The sequence below is a fragment of the Sinohyriopsis cumingii genome, chromosome 16 (genome assembly GCF_028554795.1).
Source record: "Sinohyriopsis cumingii isolate HCF-2022 chromosome 16, ASM2855479v2, whole genome shotgun sequence".
NCBI lineage: Eukaryota > Metazoa > Mollusca > Bivalvia > Unionida > Unionidae > Sinohyriopsis > Sinohyriopsis cumingii.
Genome location: NC_142976.1, coordinates 92,759,397 through 92,781,698, shown reverse-complemented (window position 1 = coordinate 92,781,698; position 22,302 = coordinate 92,759,397). Strand labels below are relative to the sequence as shown.

General features: G+C 34.8%; 1 protein-coding gene across 1 annotated transcript; it reads right to left on the bottom strand.

The window, feature by feature from the left end:
- Positions 1-1,404: 1,404 nt before the first annotated feature.
- LOC149780997 (uncharacterized) lies at positions 1,405-19,680 on the bottom strand. The gene is made up of 5 exons (XM_089938107.1): positions 19,266-19,680; positions 15,067-15,344; positions 11,774-11,885; positions 8,949-9,058; positions 1,405-4,617 (listed from the first exon to the last, which is right to left on the bottom strand). Exons 1-5 carry the CDS (start codon positions 19,609-19,611, stop codon positions 4,510-4,512), a joined length of 954 nt encoding a protein of 317 aa, XP_089794233.1. The 5' UTR covers positions 19,612-19,680; the 3' UTR covers positions 1,405-4,509.
- Between the last annotated feature and the right edge of the window lie 2,622 nt (positions 19,681-22,302).

Sequence of the window (22,302 nt, the reverse complement as noted above, 5' to 3'; positions counted from 1 at the left end):
ATGAAATTAACTTTTTTTAAATTTGCTTTATTTTTATTTATTCATAGAGCTGAATGCTCATTTAAGGCTGAATACACATATTTGTGCTTTTTGCTTCTCCAAAAAGATGACATCCTGGAATTTCATAACTGGCAGTGAATCAACAGATTACCAAAAAATGCACATTTGTCTGGTGATGTGCCCATGGAGTCCAAAAGTGCCCTCTTGCTCACTCCTGTTGAAAATTCTTAGACAGGACAATATTTTCTGTAACTGTTTGGACTCAAACCAATTAAGTATTTTTATGTTAATGAACAGGCTGATTGGTTGGTTTTAACAAATTGTTGCCTATATAGTGCTGAGAAAATTAGACCTGCATGTGTAATATTTATGTACAGATTTACTTTTAAAGATAACACAACATTCTCCCCCTCATTATAATTTGGTGGTATTGGTATTAAAAAAATGTATTGTATAAAAAGACTAGTGTGCAGAAATATATTGATATATACAACTCTGCATCCCAAACTAAATCTTACGATCATTCAATGCAGATTATTGCAATAAAATACACATAGTTACAAAATTAGTTACAATACTAATATCTTTATATAAAAAAAAAACATTTAAAAAATCAGAAAAGGCAAGAAAATTAGCATTTTGAGACAAGAAAAGATCTGAAAAAAGCTAAGATGATCAGAATATCATATAATCAAAGTACTGATAATATGGATGGCTTGGAGGATGAAGAGATGATGAAATTCAACTGTAAAATACTGATAATATTTCCTTATTAGAATCTTAGGCAAACTACCCTTCTAACAAGTGATCTGAATTTTAAATGTTTAAACTCTCTTTTTTTGCACTAAGAAGTGATTACAAAATTTAATACAATAATTGATGGGAAATATTTAAGTAATTACGTTTTATGAGCATTTTGCTTTTACTGTTTCTACATATATTTGGGCAAAATAACATGAAGGGAGGTAATTATTATAGGTAGAACTAACTATGTAGTGAAACTTGAGTTATGTCCCTTTAGATGGCTAGACCCATTTTTTTTCATAGCCAACCATGACATGAAGAAAAGAGACAAGATTAGAACCAGGATAATCTTGCTGTCTTATAAAGTTAAATATCAGAAATAGTCGTCTACGGTTTTTGGTGAAAAAAATTATACTCTTTTTGTGGTAAAAGTAATTAATCATTCCCCCCACCAAAGAGCTTTTACATTGATGTGAATTGTACAGTGTATAAAGTCATTAAATTGTTTTTGTTCTATTATTGTATCAATTCAAAGAAATATGATGTCTATCATAGTTATGTAAATAGGTTCAACAAAAATATTATTGCTGTTGTCAAACAAAATATCTGTGTTGTACTTTTAATGAAAAATAGGCCTAAAATAAACTCTTCAAACCATGTTTTACTAAATTGCATTTGAAATTTGCTTATCTGAATAAAGACCAATCAAAGTATAGAGAACACTAATGGTATGGAGGGTTATCCTATTTACGTAAGATTAGATGACAAATATATATATATATATATATATATATAGCTCGAGAGATATTACTCTTTATTGTTTTTATTACAAACATTTCTTCAGAATACTTCTCTATATAAAAAAAAATCACAGATCACTAGAGAATGTATGTTAACATTTAAAGCATTATTGGAGGAATTCTTGAAGTGATTTCCTTTGGAAAACATTTTCTACTCATATTTCACATATTATTATCAGTAGAACAATATCCAAGAGTGATAACTACAATCAGGTTGAATTATTTAATTTTTAGAGTTGCTTCACTTGACATATCAAATTGACCTAACAGGCTCAATGTAAGTATTATTAATTTTAGTAAGATCATATTTTTAACACTATTATTAGTAACATAAATGATAATTGGTACAAGAGAATGGACAACATGCCATAAAGTATTGGGAATAAAAGCCATCCAAGCCAAACATATCTCCTTCCTTTGAGGATCTAGTAATGAACTAGTACACAAATATTCATGGCAAAACATTTAATTTTATGATCCACCTTTGTGGTTAACATTATGGTAAATATTACCCTACCCCCCCCATAATTATTTACAAAATATTTACAAAATACCCGCATCTCCTTGTTGCATTTCAATACAAAACAGTAAATATAAAAATGTATGATTGCTTTACTTGACAGCTGTTTAGAACTGAGATCAAAACATTTTTTAGCCTAAGCTGCATGTGGTAAAAATTATGAAGATCATATTACATATTACATACAAATTTGTATATAAATATCACATGTGATGCTCTGGATTAAAATTTAGCAAAGATTAGCACCATAGAAATATTAATTAATCTCCAAATCAGACCTACTAATAAAAATACAGTTTTCCAGATGATCAACATTATTCTTTATTAAAGATCAGTGTTTGGTCTTGGCTGAAAATTTCCTAAAATGCAGGGGAAAGACAGATACATTACAACAGTCTTAATTAGACTGCTATAAAATAAAATGGTGACCGTATCATACGATCTGTGAACCAGACTACTTTAAAGTCTGACAAGCTTAGCACCCTGGATCATTACATAATGAATTAGCCAGGCTTGATAGTGGATAGCGGCCCAATGGAATATTTTAATAAACCATTGACTGACAGCTGGGGGTTAGGTAGGCTGAGGTACCAGATTCATCAGTTGATCAGTATGAGGTAGAAATATAATTGCAATTCTTCAGTTACAAAGATATTTTTTTAAAATCTGATAAAATGGCATAGAGTATCATAAAAAAGCAGTGTTAAAGATATAAAAAAAATTGTCTGCAAACTAAAACATAAATGACACTGTAAAATTTTTCAAAAGTGTCAATATATGACGTCGAGTGTGTCAAAACCAAGAAAATGATTTAGAAATCCATCCATTAATAACTCAGAAGAGTAAAATTAGCCAAACCATTCATACTTTTTGCATATATGCTTTTGTGAATTCTCATTTACTCTACACTCTTTGGACCTCAATAATTTGAAAATGATGTTGATATGAAAAGCATGTGAAAATAAGAAGAAAAAATAAATATCAAATTGAAATAATTCCATCATAATAAATAATGTGACTGAAAGACAAATTTTATACTCATGCAATACAAATGTATTAGAACTATTATTTTGATGTTAAACTGGACAATAATATCAAATTAGGAAACGATACGAAAAATGCACAAAACTGAAACTGACCCTAAAAATTAATAAAAATTAAAAAATAATAAAAAGGGCAAAAAAAAAACTTGCTACATTGAAATTATCCTAACTATTTTCTGCCTAGAGGGTGAGCAAAATTCGGAATAAAAATTTTTTAAATAAAAATCTTGAAAAATATAGCAAGGTTAGATGAAGAGATGAGCTGATAGTTGGTATTTAAAAAAATACAGACCTATTAACTGCATATACATTATCAGAATCTCATAGTTACATTTACTTTTTGCATGATTTATGCAGAATACAAAAAGAAAAACCCACACAATCCATAAGCATATGTACAAATGGTTCATGTCATGACTAGCTGATGTATGTAAAACTAACCAGCACAATGAATATACTATGCTAATGTACATATAACAGGTACATAAAAAATATTATTGCACTGTTCACTGTAACTGAATGCTTAGCTAAAATGTAGTACAAAAATATGCAAATATTCATGCAAGGTAATCCTGTGGAAAGGCAGGTTCCAATCCATCACATGTTTCAAGATTTTGGAACTCACAATAATAAAAAAACTATAAAAAAACTGATCTAAGACCCTAAGTGATGCCAAGCATTGAGCAGAGAAGGACAAACACAGAGTGATGCCAAGCACTGGAATGTTTGATGCTCGAGTTCCCAAAGCTACACTGTCATTTTTATGAAAATGAAACAACAAAAAAAAAAACAACATGACGATGGCCATGGCCAGCAGCTGAAGCCCCAAACCAAGTAGTATTCCAAATGCTGAGTTAATTTTGGGTGTGGAATTCACTGAACAAGTCTGGAAGGCCTTGATGCAAGAATGCACCCTGTAAAATCATACTCAAATTGGTCAAGCAGCTTTTGATAAATTGTAAATACAACTGTGAATGGACAATGGACTAATTAAAGATCATACTAATGGCTCACCTGAATTTATGGAGGTGAGCTAAAAAAGGGAGAAATTCTAACCCCACGAGATTACCCCATAAATCAGGATGACAAAAGATAAAAATAAGTGTGTTCTGCAGCTACATTCCAACTCTGAAAGTGTGAGATCAATTGTGCTGAAATGAACTGGAAGTAAAAATAATTAAATTTACATTAACTTAATCTAGGGAGTGGACAGACATATGGACCGACATTCAAATGGACGCCAAAGTAATATTGGTGAAAAGATTCTACTAAGGTGGATTTAACAATGAACAATTATCCACATTAAAGTTCACATCTCCTTCCAAACAGCTTCCATATAACCCTAACATTGTCAGAATTATGAAGAGAAGGCACACAGATTGCGGTTCTCATATCAAACACATCACCAGGGCCAGTTCTTGTAACGACGTGACAGGGACTTGGATCTCCGCAGTTTCGTTAGGACGATGGGTGAAGGAATATCATCACAATTAGGAAAGCTGGTATTCTTCTGCAAATTGTAGAAATAACTTATTTATTCTTAATTAATTAAATTCAACTTTAATCTATTCTATACAATTATCTACAGAAAGCCTCCTTGAGAAAGAAAATGAACTCTTCCATGTAAGATCTAGTGATGATGTGAACATACTTTTGTTATTCTTCTTTTGGCAATCAAATGTACATCTTTAATACCCATTAAAACAATTACAAAAATTGTTATGCATTCAGTGATTTTTTTTGGACAACAATCAGTTATCTATATATGGGCTGGAGCTTTATATTACAAACAGGAAAATAGAAAGACAGAGATAGACAGACAGACATATATACAGGTAGCCCACACCATTTTTACATTTTTTTTTATACAGGTATATTATTATCTATTTTATATTAAAGCCTTTACAAAAAGTGGATTACAGCTGTCTTCCTAAAGGTTGAGGATAGCAGTATTCATATTATTTTTATAAATACAAATGCATGATTTTTCTATCCAAAATGGGGGAAAATCCCTTCTTCCCCGTCCCACTTTAATTTTCTTGTTATTGATCCCCATGCACCCTTTAAACATAAGGACTGATTCTAATATGAGAAGATCTAACTCAAAATCAAACTCATCCTTCACCTTGATAATATAATATAATATAACATAATATAATATAATATAATATAATATAATATAATATAATATAATATAATATAATATAATATTATACATCAACCACACTTCATAATATACTCAACCAAAATCTAAATGACAGGCCTAATTATTCAGTTTGATCAAATCCTAGTCTCCAGAGCAATAAAAACTGGATAAGTATTATGGATTCAAGAGTGGTAACAAGGTCAGCCAATCAGATGCAAGAATGCTTTCTTGATATGCACGGATCTCACATTTTATTGAACTAATTCAAGATATTGTCGACATAAGCCCAAGTGTCAAGTCTAATCAACATCAGGTCAGGAATAAGCCTTCCAGAGATGTTACAAGCTCATACACTCAAATGCAATCAATACATCAACACGCATTGATTCTGTTCATGATCAAACTCTTCCATGATCTTAATGATATAATTATTTAATCCACATTTGATAATTGGATCACAAATATGACCTCCAGGTCATAATAAGGCTAGCCAATCGGACACATGATAACCTAACAGATGTGGATCTTGCTCATCACTGAACTCATCCAAGATTATGAGGATATAAACCCAAGTTTGATGGAAATCAGATAAAAAAATGAGGACTACAGAATTGCTGACAGATGAATCATACACAACAGATGCATGGAAGTAATGTAAATTCATATGACCTTACAGACAAAAAAGTATTGGGATAATGTGAAACTATATCTGTCCAAGCATGACAATGGGTGTGGTAACCATCTGTAAGAGGGCTGTCATCCTTTTCTCATGCCCCTGGAGTTCTCAAGAAGGGGGTCACTGGTTGGTTTTAAATGGTACTTTCAACCCATCATCGACTAAATCATACAAATAAAATGGTTTTCAAGTGCTTTACCAAGGTAGCTGACCTATGTTTGTCTAGGAAGAGGTTAAAAGTCAAATTTACACAAAAATTGCAATCACAGCAGATTGATGTATTATGACCCTGGGGTAACTGTTCAATATTGGTGAGCCATTGCAGTTGCTCAAGTCATGAGGAGGAAAAGACATAAAAAGTTAATGTTCAACCAGGAAAAGGTAAATAATAATAATAACAATAATGAGGACTTTGTATAGAGCCTAATCTTTAGAAGCTCTAAGCGCTTTACAACATTAGACAACACCTATAACATAAAAACATATATAATGATATGATTACAAACACAAATTCTATGAAATTAGAAAACATAGAAAAAACATGCTGAGAATATTTAAGGTAGGAAACATTATTAGGCTTTAAGTTTGTTCTTGCAGTCAAAATAAGTGAGTTTTGAAAGCACTCTTGAATGGGATCACTGTGTCTTTCTTTCTAAGTTCAGTGGGCAATTTATTCCATGTCGTTGGGCCCTGGTATGCAAAAGAATGCTGTCGGTATGACTTTGTTTTCATAGTGGGAATAATGAGTATACGATTGTCAGAAGAGAAGCGCAAGTATCTTGCTGGTGTGTACACATGAGTGAGGTCGGATAGGTATGTTGGACTAGAGTCCGACAGTGAAACATAGCACAGAGAACAAATTTTGTGTTTGATTCTGGATCAAATGGATAGCCAGTGTAGGGTACAGAGCTCTGATCGTGGTACTCTAAGTATGATCCGACTGTGTTTTGAACTTTTTGAAGTAGATATTGAGATGAACCAGACAGAATTGAGTTACAATAGTCCAGTCTTGAAAGTACTAATGAACACACAAGTGTTTTAGTGGCATCAACTGAAAGATATTTGCGAATGTAGCTGATGCGTCTCAGCTCAAGATTTGCAGCCTTGCATATGTTCACGACATGTTTGTGCAATGTGAGAGTACTGTCCAGAGTAACACCTAGGTTTCATACTAATTGTGTGAATTTAATGTTGGTGTTGCTGATATTTATTGTTTGAGGTAAAGGATGTGAATGAGAAAGTCTTTGTGTTGTAATCAGAATGGCCTCAGTTTTGTCATCATTCATCTGCAGCTTGTTACATGTCATCCATGATTTCACATCAGAAATGCTCCTCTCTACACCCTGGATGGTAGCATCAACTTCAGCTGGGTGGCTAGATTTGTATATTTGGGTGTAATCAGCATGCAATTGGTGAGACACTGGATGATGATCTATGACACCTGAGAGCGACTGAGTGTACAGAATGAAGAAAACAGGTCCAAGAACAGACTCCTGTGTAACACCACAACATAGATCAACTGGGCTGGAGTGTATTCCATTTGCTGACACAATTTGTGTCCTGTTGACCAAGTAGGACTTGAACCACAGTAAGACTGTATCATGAATGTCAAATACATGCTGGAGACGGTGAAGTAATATATCATGGTCTATTGTGTCAAAAGCTGCAGACAAATCAAGAAGGGTGAGGACTGTAATCTTTCCGCTATCCAAAGCAGAGAGAATGTCATTAACTACTTTTAGAAGAGTAGTTTCAGTACTGTGGCAAGGGCGATATGCAGATTGTACATTGCTAAAAAGGCTTTGAATTCAGATGAGATACAAGCTGGGATAGAACAACCTTTTCTAAGAGTTTTGATATGAATGGGAGATTAGAAACTGGGCAGTAGTTCTTTAAATCATTATGGTCTAGTGTTGGTTTCTTCAGCAGAGGCTTTACAGTGGTAGTTTTGAAAAATGATGGGAATTCCCCGGATGAGAGAGAGGTATTAATAACATCAGTTAGTGAAGGCAATACTGGATCAAAGCACTCATGAAGCAGTGATGTTGGAATTGGATCAAGTTTACATGACTTTGGTGCACTCTTCATCAGGATTGTATGTACAAAATCCATAGAGACAGGTTCAAATAACTGTAAACTTGTAAATCATTTTTAGTTAACTGGTAGACATCACTGAAGAAGAACATCTTCTATCACCAAAACTCAGTAATAGAAGAATGTCGAAATTCCACTTCAAACTGCCTTCAAGAAATTAGTAAAATAAAGAAAACCATAAAAAAAGACATTATTTTAAAATTCACTTGGGATAATCATTTACTTGTAGTGCATTATTCACATGTTCTATTTCAGTTTGATCTGTCTCATCAGTGAAATGAATTAGCTCAGTGTAGTAAAGATCTCACTACAGACTTCTTGTGTTCCACTGATGATTGGAAAAAGGTAAGGTTACTGGTCTGCGTGGGTTGGTTTTCTATACACAATGATTTCGGTTGACTTATCATCATTTATTTGTATACACATGTCCAAGAATGTTAGTTTGCCACTTTCATTTTGTTCTGAAGTGAACTGAATATGTGGGTCAATGGAGTTTAGATGGTTTGCGAACTCCTGCACATGGTACTCGTGTAGTTCTATCATCCACATATCTGAATCACATAGATTGTGGGTTCTTGGCCGATTCCAAGGCTTTTCTCAAAACACTCAATGTATCAAAGTCTCTGTTGTTTTGTTGTATTATTATGGCTAGAAAGTACTGGTAAGTTTTTTGTTATTGTTCTTCATTTGGGTTTTATGTGCATATTTTTCCATCGATGTGAACTTAGTTGCTGGTCATGCTATTTTTGCTGTTTACATGCTGAAGCAACATTTTATAGTCAGGACTATTGAATTTCTTTCAAACACAAGTTCATTGTGTTAGTTGATGTGCAGTTGCAATGTTTTAATGTTTATTATATGACAGTCATTTATTTAAAAAAATTCCCACAGTAACTGATGACTAACAACTTGGTCAAATACTAACCTGGCTTAGGATTGGTTTTGTTTTGATTGGTGTTTGGCGAGGTGTATGGTGACGATAATCCCACTCCACCAGCTTCTCATTCCAGCTGATTCGACTGGGATCCTTAGGAGCTGAGGAAAAAGAAACATGGCATATTCACCAGGCATAAAATGAATATTTTTCATACTAACAGCTTTTCTCCATCTTTAATTACTTCAGCAGATAACCAAATTTCCCAACTCCTACTTGTGCTGATAATCAGAGTTAAATACTTGGTTTTAATTCCTGTTGAGAAGAAAAATTCTCAAGCATGATTCACAGACAGGAAAAAATCCTAGTAGGTTTGCTTTCTTTTACACATTTTTTAATTATCTAGCTTAACACACATTCACACACAAATCTTGAACTAATAACCCCTCACCATTAGTTTAGAGAGTGTCATTTTGATTTTTAATATAGCTTCAACAATTTTTCAGTCAATTTGCTATGAGGTCTGCAGTGTGGCAGTTTATGGTGAAGTCTAGAATCATGTCCCACCCAGTCACATTATCCTGACACCAGGCAAAGCAGTCCTAACACTAACCTCTTAATGCTGAGTGCCTAGCAAGGCAGCTGCTAGTACAATTTTTTATACGTCTTTGGTATGACTCAGCCGGGGTTCGAAAATAGTGACCTCCCGCAGCCGAGGTGGATGCCCTAGCATCAGGAAATCTACACATGTACATATATATTCATATGAAAATTCATCTGCCAAGCTATGTTGAGTAGGGACTGTAAAAACTGCTGATGATCAAAATCCTAGTGATTCATTCTCTAAAAAAAAATATTCACTAATAGTTTTGTTGTCTGCTGATTTTTGCTGTTAAGTCACTAACAGCCACTAGTGTAACTAATTTCTGGGATTAGATATAATGAATAATTTCTTACAACAGATACTCAGACCTGCCAACCCTGACGAGTCCGTCTCAGTAAGGCAGTTGATTTTTGTCCCTAAGATTGACCAGTTTTCAGTAAGGTGTAGCAAAATATCAATAACTGTAAAGCTGGAAAACGCAATTAAAAGTTCAACACATTGACGATAAACATTATGTTTAACTCAAAAGTTTGTAAAGTAAGCGTATATTTTATTTACCACTAGTACAAGTTGCACAAACACTAGTTCCAAACCCTATGCAGCTCAATAATTTGCCTATATAAAAGCGAACTGATTTAATAGGTCATCGATACAGTGCCTCTTTCTTCTGACTTCTGTTTATTAACCACTTACAGAATGCAAGACTGATAAAAGTCTCATATAGATCATTTTTTATAGATTTACAGACCTGCCAACCCTGACAAGTCTGTCTCAGTAAGGCAGTTGATTTTTTCCATAAGATTGACCGGTTTTGAGTATGGTGTAACAAAATATAAATAACTATTGTAAAACTGGAAAATGCAAATAAAAATTCAACACATCGACGATAAACAGTATCTTCAACTTAAAAGTTTGTAAAGTATGCACAGACTTTATTTACCACTAGTACAGTTGCACAAACTTTAGTTCCAAACCCTATGCAACTCAATGGCTTGTTGCTATCTCTCAACTTGACATAATTCTTGGAAATTCTTTTCCATTTCACATGATGACGGCAATCATATCTCCTGCCACAAGACATACTCAAATTGGCACATGATGTCCAATAGATGTAACTGTGTCCTTTCCAGCTTTTATTCACAAGAATCTGAATACTCCTTTTTATTCTAATGTGTTGATTATTAACACTTTTCTAGAAACTTATTTTCCCTTTCGTCTTAAACATGCATCACTTCCTGAATGCCATTTTTAAAAAATTTATAATCAACAGTTTGATCATGCAGATGCTTCGCATGAACAAACATGTGCAGTTTAAAGCATCTGGGGTGCTGCTGTAAAGTTAGTCTGGTTCCCTGACTAATTTTACTAATTCTAAGATGAAACTCAGATCCAAATAAAACATGGATGAACCAATTATCTGGATTTTTCAGCAACAATCATTTTTCTGTAGTTTTTGCTAGCATGCCGTAAGTTCGTATTTTAAGGGTAAATTTCGTAAGACTTATGGCAAAATCATAAGAGCTGGCAAGTCTGGATACTGCAGAAATGCTTTATTCAGCTATAAATCAAATTTTTGTTTTTCGAAAAGAACACGTTCAGAGAAAAAAATTATGAAACAAAACACACATTAATAATGATCACGGATGAAATTCCCCTTAACAACTAAAATAATTACTCATTATTAGCTAGTATTTTCACTTCCAACGCACCTTTTTCTCTGAAGGTCATTATTCATAATTAGCTTGTATTTTCACTTTGAAATTCAAGTCCTTCTTTTCAGCTAACCAAACAGAAATATAAACATAAATTGTCTCAGAGATAGCACCCTAGCCAATGTGATGTTATTTCCCAACTACCATGCCAAAGCTGGTACTGACTTACAGACATTTACAACTGGGTCAAAATAAAATAATCAGATTAAGTACCTTGCACTAGGGTAAAAAACCTAAGCTGTCTCTTCACATGACCATAATATTAAGCTGTCTCTTAAACTTTATTAGAGCGATTTGCATGGACAGACTGAAAGACAATGACGTAGGGATTGGCTTGTTGATGGCCAATTTTACGTGTCAAGAAAAAAAACCTAGCAAAGACAAAGACTGCATTCAATGAATTGCATTGGCAAAATGAATTTGCAAAGTATCAAGTGAAAACCAGAATATATGCATGAATAGAAGGTACAGTTGCAGCCCAAAATAGTTTAAGTTTTGTAAAATGTGGTACAGTTTTTCCACACAAGGCCAGCCATTGCATACAAGTAGGTTATACATACGGGGGAAATGTGTAATTATGTTTTGTGCCTCCTCCAAGGTGAGGTATCTGACCATTCTGCGTCCATTTCGCACTGTGTGGAACTTGGTCAGCTTATCAAATTGCTCTTCAAACTGAAAGAAAAAAGATGGTGTATATAAACGAGATGGTTCACTGGAAGTGTACATTTGCACAAAAAAGGATAGCGAAACTGTTGTCAAAATTTGCCACTTATCTGCCTACGAAGTGTGGTTAAAAAGTAAACACGAGAAGTGGTGAGCAATTTGCTGATGTAAATACCCCACCCCATCCTGCATCCACCTCATGATGGAGATAATCATTAGCATAAAAAAGTGCATAATTCTTTTGAAAATAGTGAGATTACCATGAATTGTCAGACAGCAAAATAAAAAAAGGGTGAAAATGAGGCACGTTACGTAGAAATGGTGATTCCTATCAGATTTTTCAAAAGCATTTGACCTGGAAGCTTAGGGTCTCAGAAAGCTCTATTAATTTCTGTTCAGTAGTAGCAGTAACAAGATTTTCAAGATGGGTGATTGGTGGCCTTTGTAGAAGGAGGAAGTTGAGTTACTGAGATGCCAGTTTGCAGCAGGAGGCCTGGTCACAGAGGGTTTGGACTGGGGAAGTTTCAGTGTACATGTATAAAGTCTTATAGCTTGAATCCAATAAAGACCATGTACTACTCCTTGAAAAAAGACACAAAATCACTTTACTACCAATACAGACTTTGAAGAATCCATAATAATCTAAAAATGTTCTGATCTGGGTATCTTTTACATGCAGACTCTTCTCAAAAATCTAGTCTAGCACTGACTTTCATCAAACTGCCTTGAGATTCTTTAAGATGAGGTCTCCTGCTACTCTGAGATATGTGCCAAACTAATTGATTGTCAAAGTTATGCACAACACCCTGCTTTAGAGAATGTTCTGATGACATATATATATATACATATATATATATATATATATATATCAATCACTTAAAAGTGGAAGACTGTCTAACCTTAAATAGCGTATTCTGTTTACTCTAATCTTGATGAATAAGCCAATTATTAAGTGCAATTGTTTCTTTTGATTGATGTTCAGGAATTTGCTCTTTATTTTTGCCAATGCTAAAATGGGATCTGGACTACAAACTGAACAAACACAGTGCAGGGGCATAATGTCAAATCCAGAAAGGGCCAAAGCACCATAAAAATAGACAGGGATGCAATCTAACAAATAAAGTATGCGGGTCACAAATCAGTGTGAAGAAATAAGTGTGGTACTTGAGGAGCTGGGTGGCAGGGTACCATGCCCTTCTGTACTTGCATATCTGAACACTATTATCAGTTTATTAATCCAGTTCTACTTTCTTCTGCCATATTCTTGAAGGTTACTATGATGCACTTATACCATATATTATAGCTCGTTTTAATATCAATATATTCAAAGCCATACTTTTTTAAACTCACCACTATAAAGCCACTATAAAGCCAGGATTGTGCAGATGTGCATTTAAAAAATATATAAACATACACACTCTGCAGAAAAAGGGTTAGATCATTGGCAAACATGCCATGCTAGACTCATGACATAGAATGTGGCTTCAAATCCTACTATGGATCAGCCAGGGACAGCAACAATGGGTAAGATACTTGCATTAAATAACACATCTGTATTGCTGTGCCAGTACACACCCAAAACCAAATACACACTCTAATGTACTTGAAACAAACACAGATTAATTTGCCTTAAGAGAAGTCAAAGAAATATTTATTTTATTGGATAATCTGACAAATCCTAATGCATTCAACACTGTCAGGACTCTCAAGGACCAAAGTTTCAGGTCAAATACATGTGAAATTCTCATTGTAACATGTCCCTGTGATGTGCCCCATTTTGCACCCATGATGCTCTCCTTTTTACAATCGCCAATCTGCAGCATAGCTAATGACTAGACTCAGGTAAACATATATATCAATCACTAGACTAGACACAGGTAAACTTGACAGTTTGACTTATTAACAGTTAAGTCTTCTCTTATGTGATGTCTTAAAAATACCCACAAAACAGATGTTATATTCAATATGTAAGAGCTTGTGATTATTCAGCAAAAAAATGATGTCCATTACAGCTGCAACACTGTTTCAATTAGAGACCTGCCAACCCTAACAAGACAGTCTCAGTAAGGTAGTGTATTTTTTAAAGGTAAAATCGTAATGGTTGGCAGGTCTGACAACATGTATAATGAAAGTAATCAAAGCTTTCTTAGTCTGAGGTGGACAAACAATCATATGCAATAATAATAATAATAATAATAATATTAAAATCTACCTCAGTATGCATGATTAAGATATTACATTAAAAGCATTTGTAAGTGGTGTTAAGACTGATGAAAAACCAAATCCTCTCACTAGAAATGGAAATACTAACATGCAGATGTAAGCCTTAATCTGTCCTGACTATAACCCAATCACTTAATTGTTGTTAATGCTTGCTGTGCTATGCAAACAAGACAGACATATCAATACTCTGTTGAGAAAACTCTTGAAACTGGGGTGAAAAATGAGGACAGCAAAGAAGCAAATTATCAACACTGAAACAGTGAATAAATTGATCATAATAATGGATCAGTGTCCTGTACTTGAAGACTACAATAACCAGAATGACATAATAGATATATTTATTAAGCCAAAGAACAGGAAAAAGGAAAAGAAACTAGTCTGCAGATGGAAGAGCGCTCTATGATCTGATGTTCAAATACTGAAAATGTTTCTCTCTAATGTGATTTTACAAGGCTGAGAATTTTATTTCAGACATGTAATGATCATGAACATTTTCATTTTGCTTTCTGAAAGTGAGGGACGTGCAAATTAATGTCAGGAAGACTACCGAGTTCCAAGAGTCCAGGAACTCTAGAGAGTCCTGATTGTAACTGATTTTTTTGGTGTATATTTTGAATCTAACCCCACCTTGTGGGGGATATAATGGGAATAAGACCCTACTTCGGGGGGGGGGGGGGGGGGGGGGGGGGGCCGAGAAGAATATATTTGTTAGACCCTCACTTTCTAGAGGTCCAGTGGGAACTAAAGTCCCACCACCTTGAGCCTGAATGAAGGGAAATCAGATAACAAGCTCCTGGAGTCCAATGGAAATTAAACCCCCCGCCTCCTGTGGTCAGAACAGGAATAATTACAAATAATAACCACCTAGCAACTGATGATAAATCAACAGACAGACAGACAGCCATAGTAACAGCCAGGTTTCACTTTCTGAATATTTTCAGGAGACATTTAAATCAGAACAACATACAAAGTTTTCCTTTCCATCCAGTTTCTGATGATCAAGTCCTCTAGAGCATATCTTCTCATGTGGTATTGATGAGGGTTGCTGCCAGTTTATCATATCTTTCATAATATCTTCCCCTGGCCCAGTTGGGGTGGACAAAGGCCTGGGCTTAGCTGGAATCCTGTACTCCACTGGCCCAGATGGAGTAGACAGTGGCCTGGGTTTAGCTGGAATCGTATCCTCCACTGGCCCCGATGGAGTAGACACTGGCCTTGGCTTAGAGACACCTTGTTTGGTACCATCTGTGAAACATATTTAGAAAATAAAAATGCAATCTTCACAAATGTGCATGTACTTGTACAGCACTCCCACATTATAATGCCATCCATGAAGCCTACGGAATATGCTGCCTTACAGTAAGACTACCTAATAATGAAGTATATGATGCATATAATATTACCACTATATCACCTACCCCATAACATATAATATTACCACTATATGACCTACCCTAACATATAATATTACCACTATATGACCTGCCCCATAACATATAACATTACCACTATATCACCTACCCCGAAACATATAATATTACCTACCCTAACATATAATATTACCACTATATGACCTACCCCATAACATACAATATTACCACTATATCACATTACCACTATATGACCTACCCTAACATATAATATTACCACTATATGACCTACCCCATAACATATAATATTACCACTATATCACATTACCACTATATCACCTACCCTAACATATAATATTACCACTATATCACCTACCCTAACATATAATATTACCACTATATCACCTACCCTAACATATAACATTACCACTATATCACCTACCCTAACATATAATATTACCACTATATCACCTACCCTAACATATAATATTACCACTATATCACCTACCCTGAAACATATAATATTACCACTATATCACCTACCCCGAAACATATAATATTACCACTATATCACCTACCCTATAACATATAATATTACCACTATATCACCTACCCCAAAACATATAATATTACCACTATATCACCTACCCTAACATATAACATTACCACTATATCACCTACCCTAACATATAATATTACCACTATATCACCTACCCTAACATATAATATTACCACTATATCACCTACCCTAACATATAATATTACCACTATATCACCTACCCTAACATATAACATTACCACTATATCACCTACCCTAACATATAACATTACCACTATATCACCTACCCTAACATATAATATTACCACTATATCACCTACCCTAACATATAATATTACCACTATATCACCTACCATAACATATAACATTACCACTATATCACCTACCCTAACATATAACATTACCACTATATGACCTACCCTAACATATATTACCACTATATCACCTACCCTAACATATAATATTACCACTATATCACCTACCCTAACATATAATATTACCACTATATCACCTACCCTAACATATAATATTACCACTATATCACCTACCCTAACATATAACATTACCACTATATCACCTACCCTAACATAGAACATTACCACTATATCACCTACCCTAACATATAATATTACCACTATATCACCTACCCTAACATATAACATTACCACTATATCACCTACCATAACATATAATATTACCACTATACACCCTAACATATAATATTACCACTATATCACCTACCCCATAACATATAATATTACCACTATATCACCTACCCCATAACATATAATATTACCACTATATGACCTACCCCATAATATATAATATTACCACTATATACTCTAACATATAACATTACCACTATATCACCTACCCTAACATATAATATTACCACTATATTACCTACCCTAACATATAATATTACCACTATATCACCTACCCCATAACATATAATATTACCACTATATCACCTACCCCGAAACATATAATATTACCACTATATCACCTACCCTAACATATAATATTACCACTATATCACCTACCCCATAACATATAATATTACCACTATATCACCTACCCCGAAACATATAATATTACCACTATATCACCTAACTCTAACTCTATTTAATGAAATGGAATTGGTGACCATACCCACCTTATAGTGAGACAGTACTGTGTTAAATGATCCTTCCAGTTAAATCATAAAAGTAAATGAGGACTGAATTTATTTAATACAGCCACACATACACGTAATGTATATGGAAGGGCATGAACAGTTGATAAATTTTTTCCGACTTAACATCAATACTGGCCCGAGTTAATCTTTAAGATTAAGGTAAATAAGAACCCACCAGAAAGTGATCTACATTATGTCCACATGACATCTCACATGTTAACAAACCCTGTATACATGGTGCATAAAGATTGAACTGGGTCTAACCTACAAATCTCCATTAATTAGTCAAATCGCTAAATAGTAATATGAACAAATGCAGAGTGTTCAGAGTTAAAATAAAGTGTTTATAGTACTCTCACACAATCCTGTTTGTACCCCTCTACCAATTCTAAAACAGAAGGCACCAAGGATATAAAAAATGCACAAATTTCATTCACTGATTTATAAGTTTGAACCTGACTGTCAAACTGTTGGCACTTTAAATCATATGATATGGGAGTTTCTTAAGCAACATGGTCACCATATTTGCATGGGCCAGACTATGTTTTCAAGCAACAGATTTGATGTAGATCACCATCTTTGAATATCTCAGTAATTTCATAAATTTAGAATTTACAGCTCTTTGAACATATGTAAACAAAAGTTCCCCTTATTTGTTTGTTCAATTTGTTTTAGAAATATTTAAAACTAGTAAATGCAAATATTGGATGCAGATGACCCATTTAAAAAAAAAAACTGAAATAGACTATTCTAGAAACCAGAAATGGGCCACAAGCAGTCTGTTTGCTTGTTTAAATCAGAAGCATCTGTCTGCACTGAAACGCCAATAATCCGACAGTGTTAGTTACCCATTGGCAACAATCAGGTTAGAAATTACAAATCAATGAATGAAATGACTAATTTATTCATTTTTTTTATATCCTTGATGCTTTTCATTTTTAAAATTGGTAGGGGGTACAAACAAATGGTAAGCTATGTGAATACAATATTATTGAGCTCTCTGTCATACGAGTCCCAGCATTCAGGATCTCGTTCCAGGTCATGGTTTTTCTTAAAAAACTTTTACATACTGGACCCCTGTGAAGAAATGTGACCCCCCGCTTTTCAGCTTCAAAAATCTACACACAGCTATGCGAATATATGACTTTGTATTTCTAATGCTTAAAACATTACAAAAATTAATATAGCTATTGGCATCAGGCTGAATATAACTCATTTACATCCATATCCACAGACATGTTGTGAATGACCATTGCTGTCAGCACCTCTTACATCAATGGCACCATTGTGCATTGGGGCTAATAGTAAGAATCAAACCTAACACTCAGAAGGTGCACAGCCAGCATTTCACTACTGAGTAATCCTGGTTAATCATTTCAAACAGTTCACACTTAATCTCATCACTCTGCAATCACATATCCAAGGTAGTTACAACTGCAGTTTGGACCTGGCAAGGATGATGCTGTGGAAATTTTAACTTTTGACATTGTTTTGTATCAACTGGACTACTAACATGAAATTTCACTTGTTCAACAATGAGTTTTAGTTGCCCAGGCTAAATGGGATAGAAGATTGTCATACCTGTTTATGGTAACATGCCCAATGAATGATGTATATTTGTATGGTGTTTTGAATGCATGGGAATGAAATGTGTTTAGGAAATGAAAGGTTATTCTGACTTTATGATGAAACAATTGTAACATTTAAACAATGCTGTACATGAACTGGTTTAAGGCTGAGGTTTTTTCATGTCAGACATATACATTTTCCTCCAGCTTGGGAAGCCATAGCATATGACATAAATAAGCAAACAAAACCCAGCTGTGTACGGTGGGTGGCACATGCCTCTTGTAAGCTTAAGTAGTGTCAATATGTGTCTGCCTGTACTGCTGAAACTTTAATAGTAATAGCCAGGTATACAAGCCAATGTAAATCTAATAAGACTTAGAAATAAAATTTCATGCTATTCCTGTAATTGAGTGAAATGTCTATTCTAGGCAGGTAGGAAATATGTGGACTATACAAGTCCTGTTTAATGTGAACAAGTTGAAATTACTCACGCTGCAGACACCTCTTAACTGCTTCTGCCGTGTACACTTCATGGTTAGGATCAACGCCGTTGTTCTCTTGTTGTACTCTTGGGGCCACATAGGTTCCATACTGGAGAAGTGAATCATCCAGGCTCTTCAGCTGTTGCACTGACCTGGAATGGTCAACTGGCAGCAGTTCTTCATAGATATGATCAAAAGCTGATGGACGTAAAACTGGATCCTGACCAGACAGACCTGATGCTGAATCTGACTGACAGTCGTCCATAACATACAGATTCAAAATCTGCTGACATAGGTCTTTCTCGGTCATGTTTTTGTTTTTGTGTAACACCCGTTTGGCTGGAGAAAATTCCATTCCAACTCTTTTCTCAATCCATAATGACTGACGGTTTTGACACTGCTTATATTGGGAACTGGATGAAATGTGCGATAACTCATCATAATGGTGAACACTATTGTTAGACTGATCCAAATATGTTTTATATTTCATAGGGTTTGCCCTGATGGAGGTTGACAAGCGAAATTGGTCAAGACAATGATTATTCTGTTCACCTTGAAAAGACTCATCATGATTTTTGGCACCTGGAAATGGCTCATAATGATTATGTTCACTTGGAAATGACTCATAATAATTTTGTACAGCTTTAGTACTTTTAGAATGTCCCCTTTCATCTGCAGACAAATTATGAATGTCTAATATTTTTCTTTTATGATCTCTGCCTTTAAAATATGAAAAGCTTGAGTGCAAACTTGAATATAATCTAGAATTTCTTTTCCATCTATCAACTTTTGTGTCGTTCTCAAGAAAAGTGTCATCAAGAGAAGTTTGTTGTTTATGGCCTACAGGTCGAACATGCTTCTGACTAGAATGGCAGTTTCTCCTTGAAATATCAGAAGTTTCTTTCATATCTAAAGTGTGACATTCATCAGTTTGTTCTCCATGTTTGGAAGAGCGAGCATTTTCAGTGTGATATGTAGACTTGCACCGTGACTTCTTAAAAATATTATCCCTATCAGCAACACTTGCGGCACTGGATGATGCCATTTTTAATGATTCACCATGCAGGTTAGAAACATTATGTGACCTTTGAAAAGATTTATTCATACAAACATTTTCCGACTGTAAACACAAATTTTCCGTTTCGTCCTTATGTTTACTCACAGATTTTGGGGGCTTTGTCATATACTGATGCCAACTTAAACCAAATGGTTCATCACATTCATGAGTACTACCAGCATCAGAGCTATCATCAGAACTATCATCCAGTTTTTCGAACAGGTATCTACTTCTGTCGTCTTGACCATGACTGTACTTCCTATTTTCAGTCTCACACACTCTCCTTACATGGAGGCCATCATCTGTTCTATATCCACACACAACATTTTCAAGACTTGACAAGGAACTACCACTGTCATCAAGACTTGAAGAAGAAACATCAACATCATAATGTGGTAAGTTCCCATCGTCTTTGTTTGATAAAGTGTTTGTTTCATGATAATAATTGTTATCATTTGGCAAGGTCATCCCTGACAGAGTATGTGTTCTCTTATTACAATCTAAATTAATACACTGTTTGCTAATACTTAAATTTTTTTGATCAGATAATGTATGGCTTTTATCTTTGATCCCATACTGAACTGCCCCATAACACTTAAGATCCTTCTCTTTGTCTTGAAATGTTTCACTAACTTCTTTAACTCTGCTCCTAACACTCCTGTTAGCAGGTTTAGTTCTTTCAAAAGCACTATTTTCATTCACCTGCAATTCCCAGGGTACGGGACAGGTTTTGGCACTCTCTGGATTAATAGTTGATTTAAATTTCCTTAACCTTGGTACAGGACTGACAAGCAGATGTGGACTATGCAATAAAATGGAGTCTTTAACAGGACGGTAATTTAGAAGACTTTTTTTTGAAGAGGAATTTTCTGACTTTAAACTGTTATCAATTAGCTCATCCACCATTATTTCCTCATAAGTGTTGTCATGCTTACTGGTAATTTCATTGCTTTCCCTAGCTTTACTTGAAGCTACAGATTCTGAAGCAGCATGATAATTACCGGTAAATTCTCTCTTGCTGGATTTAGATATTGATATTTCAGAATCTGGCACTTCATGGTCTTTAACAGAATCTTCTTGTGACAATGTACTACAAATTCTGTTTTTCTCACAATTTTGTGATTTGGGTAATTTTGACTCTGGTTTCTCTATATGGATAGTTGGACCGGCCAAAATTTCTGCATCTCTCTTAACCCCCGTTTCTTGTGAAGGTGAGGCTTTCGATGTCTCACTGCTGAGAGTGGGGGACAATACACAGTCTATGCCACTATCAATACTACCACTCTTACTTCCCCCCAGTTCGTAACGTCTAGAAACTGGAGTCACAGGAAAAGGCAGGTCATTACCCTCATCCCCATCACACTTAGAGTTAAGGTCATCTGATGTTGCATGCCGATATGTGTCACCTCCAATTTCTGAATATTCACTATCTGCATCATCAGCAAATTTCAATTCCCGGTGATCCTCTATATTTGCAGCAACTTCCCTTTCGGAATGGACTAATGGCTCTGAAGCAGTCTCCCCTTGAAATGGACGTACAGTTGATTGGGCACATGATCCATCCAGACTAGGCTCTTCAGTAATCTTTGTGAGTTTTCGTACTTTCCTAAATCTTGGAAAGAGGCGGGCAGTTTTCTGCCTAAAACTTTTAAAGGTATGTTTCTTCTTGTCTGACATGGCTGATCATCCAAATAAATAACTGCATATTCTGAAATGGAATAAACTCATTATGAAACGTTTGATGATGACAATGGTTCAAGCAAAATGCAACTACAATCCCTTTTTTGGCTGGCAAGTCAACTTTTTAATGTACAGAAGTAATTTCTACTTTGTTCATGATTTGGGGAGGATCTTCAGTGAAATACGGCTTTTAGTTCTAGTTCCTGAAAAAATACGTGATTTAATGTGAAAGTGGATGTCCCCTAAAGTCATATGCAGCTGGAACCATTGTGGAACATAAAGACTGCCTTATCAGTAATCTGCATGACA

What these genes read in the sequence shown, in the direction of transcription:
- LOC149780997 (XM_089938107.1), bottom strand. Translation starts at nt 19,611, where the DNA reads ATGGAATTTTCTCCAGCCAAACGGGTGTTACACAAAAACAAAAACATG. An exon ending in AGTTAAGAGGTGTCTGCAGC is followed by an intron (nt 15,345 to 19,265) that starts GTGAGTAATTTC and finishes TATGTTTCACAG; the next exon opens with ATGGTACCAAACAAGGTGTC. An exon ending in TGGATGGAAAGGAAAACTTT is followed by an intron (nt 11,886 to 15,066) that starts GTATGTTGTTCT and finishes TTTTTCTTTCAG; the next exon opens with TTTGAAGAGCAATTTGATAA.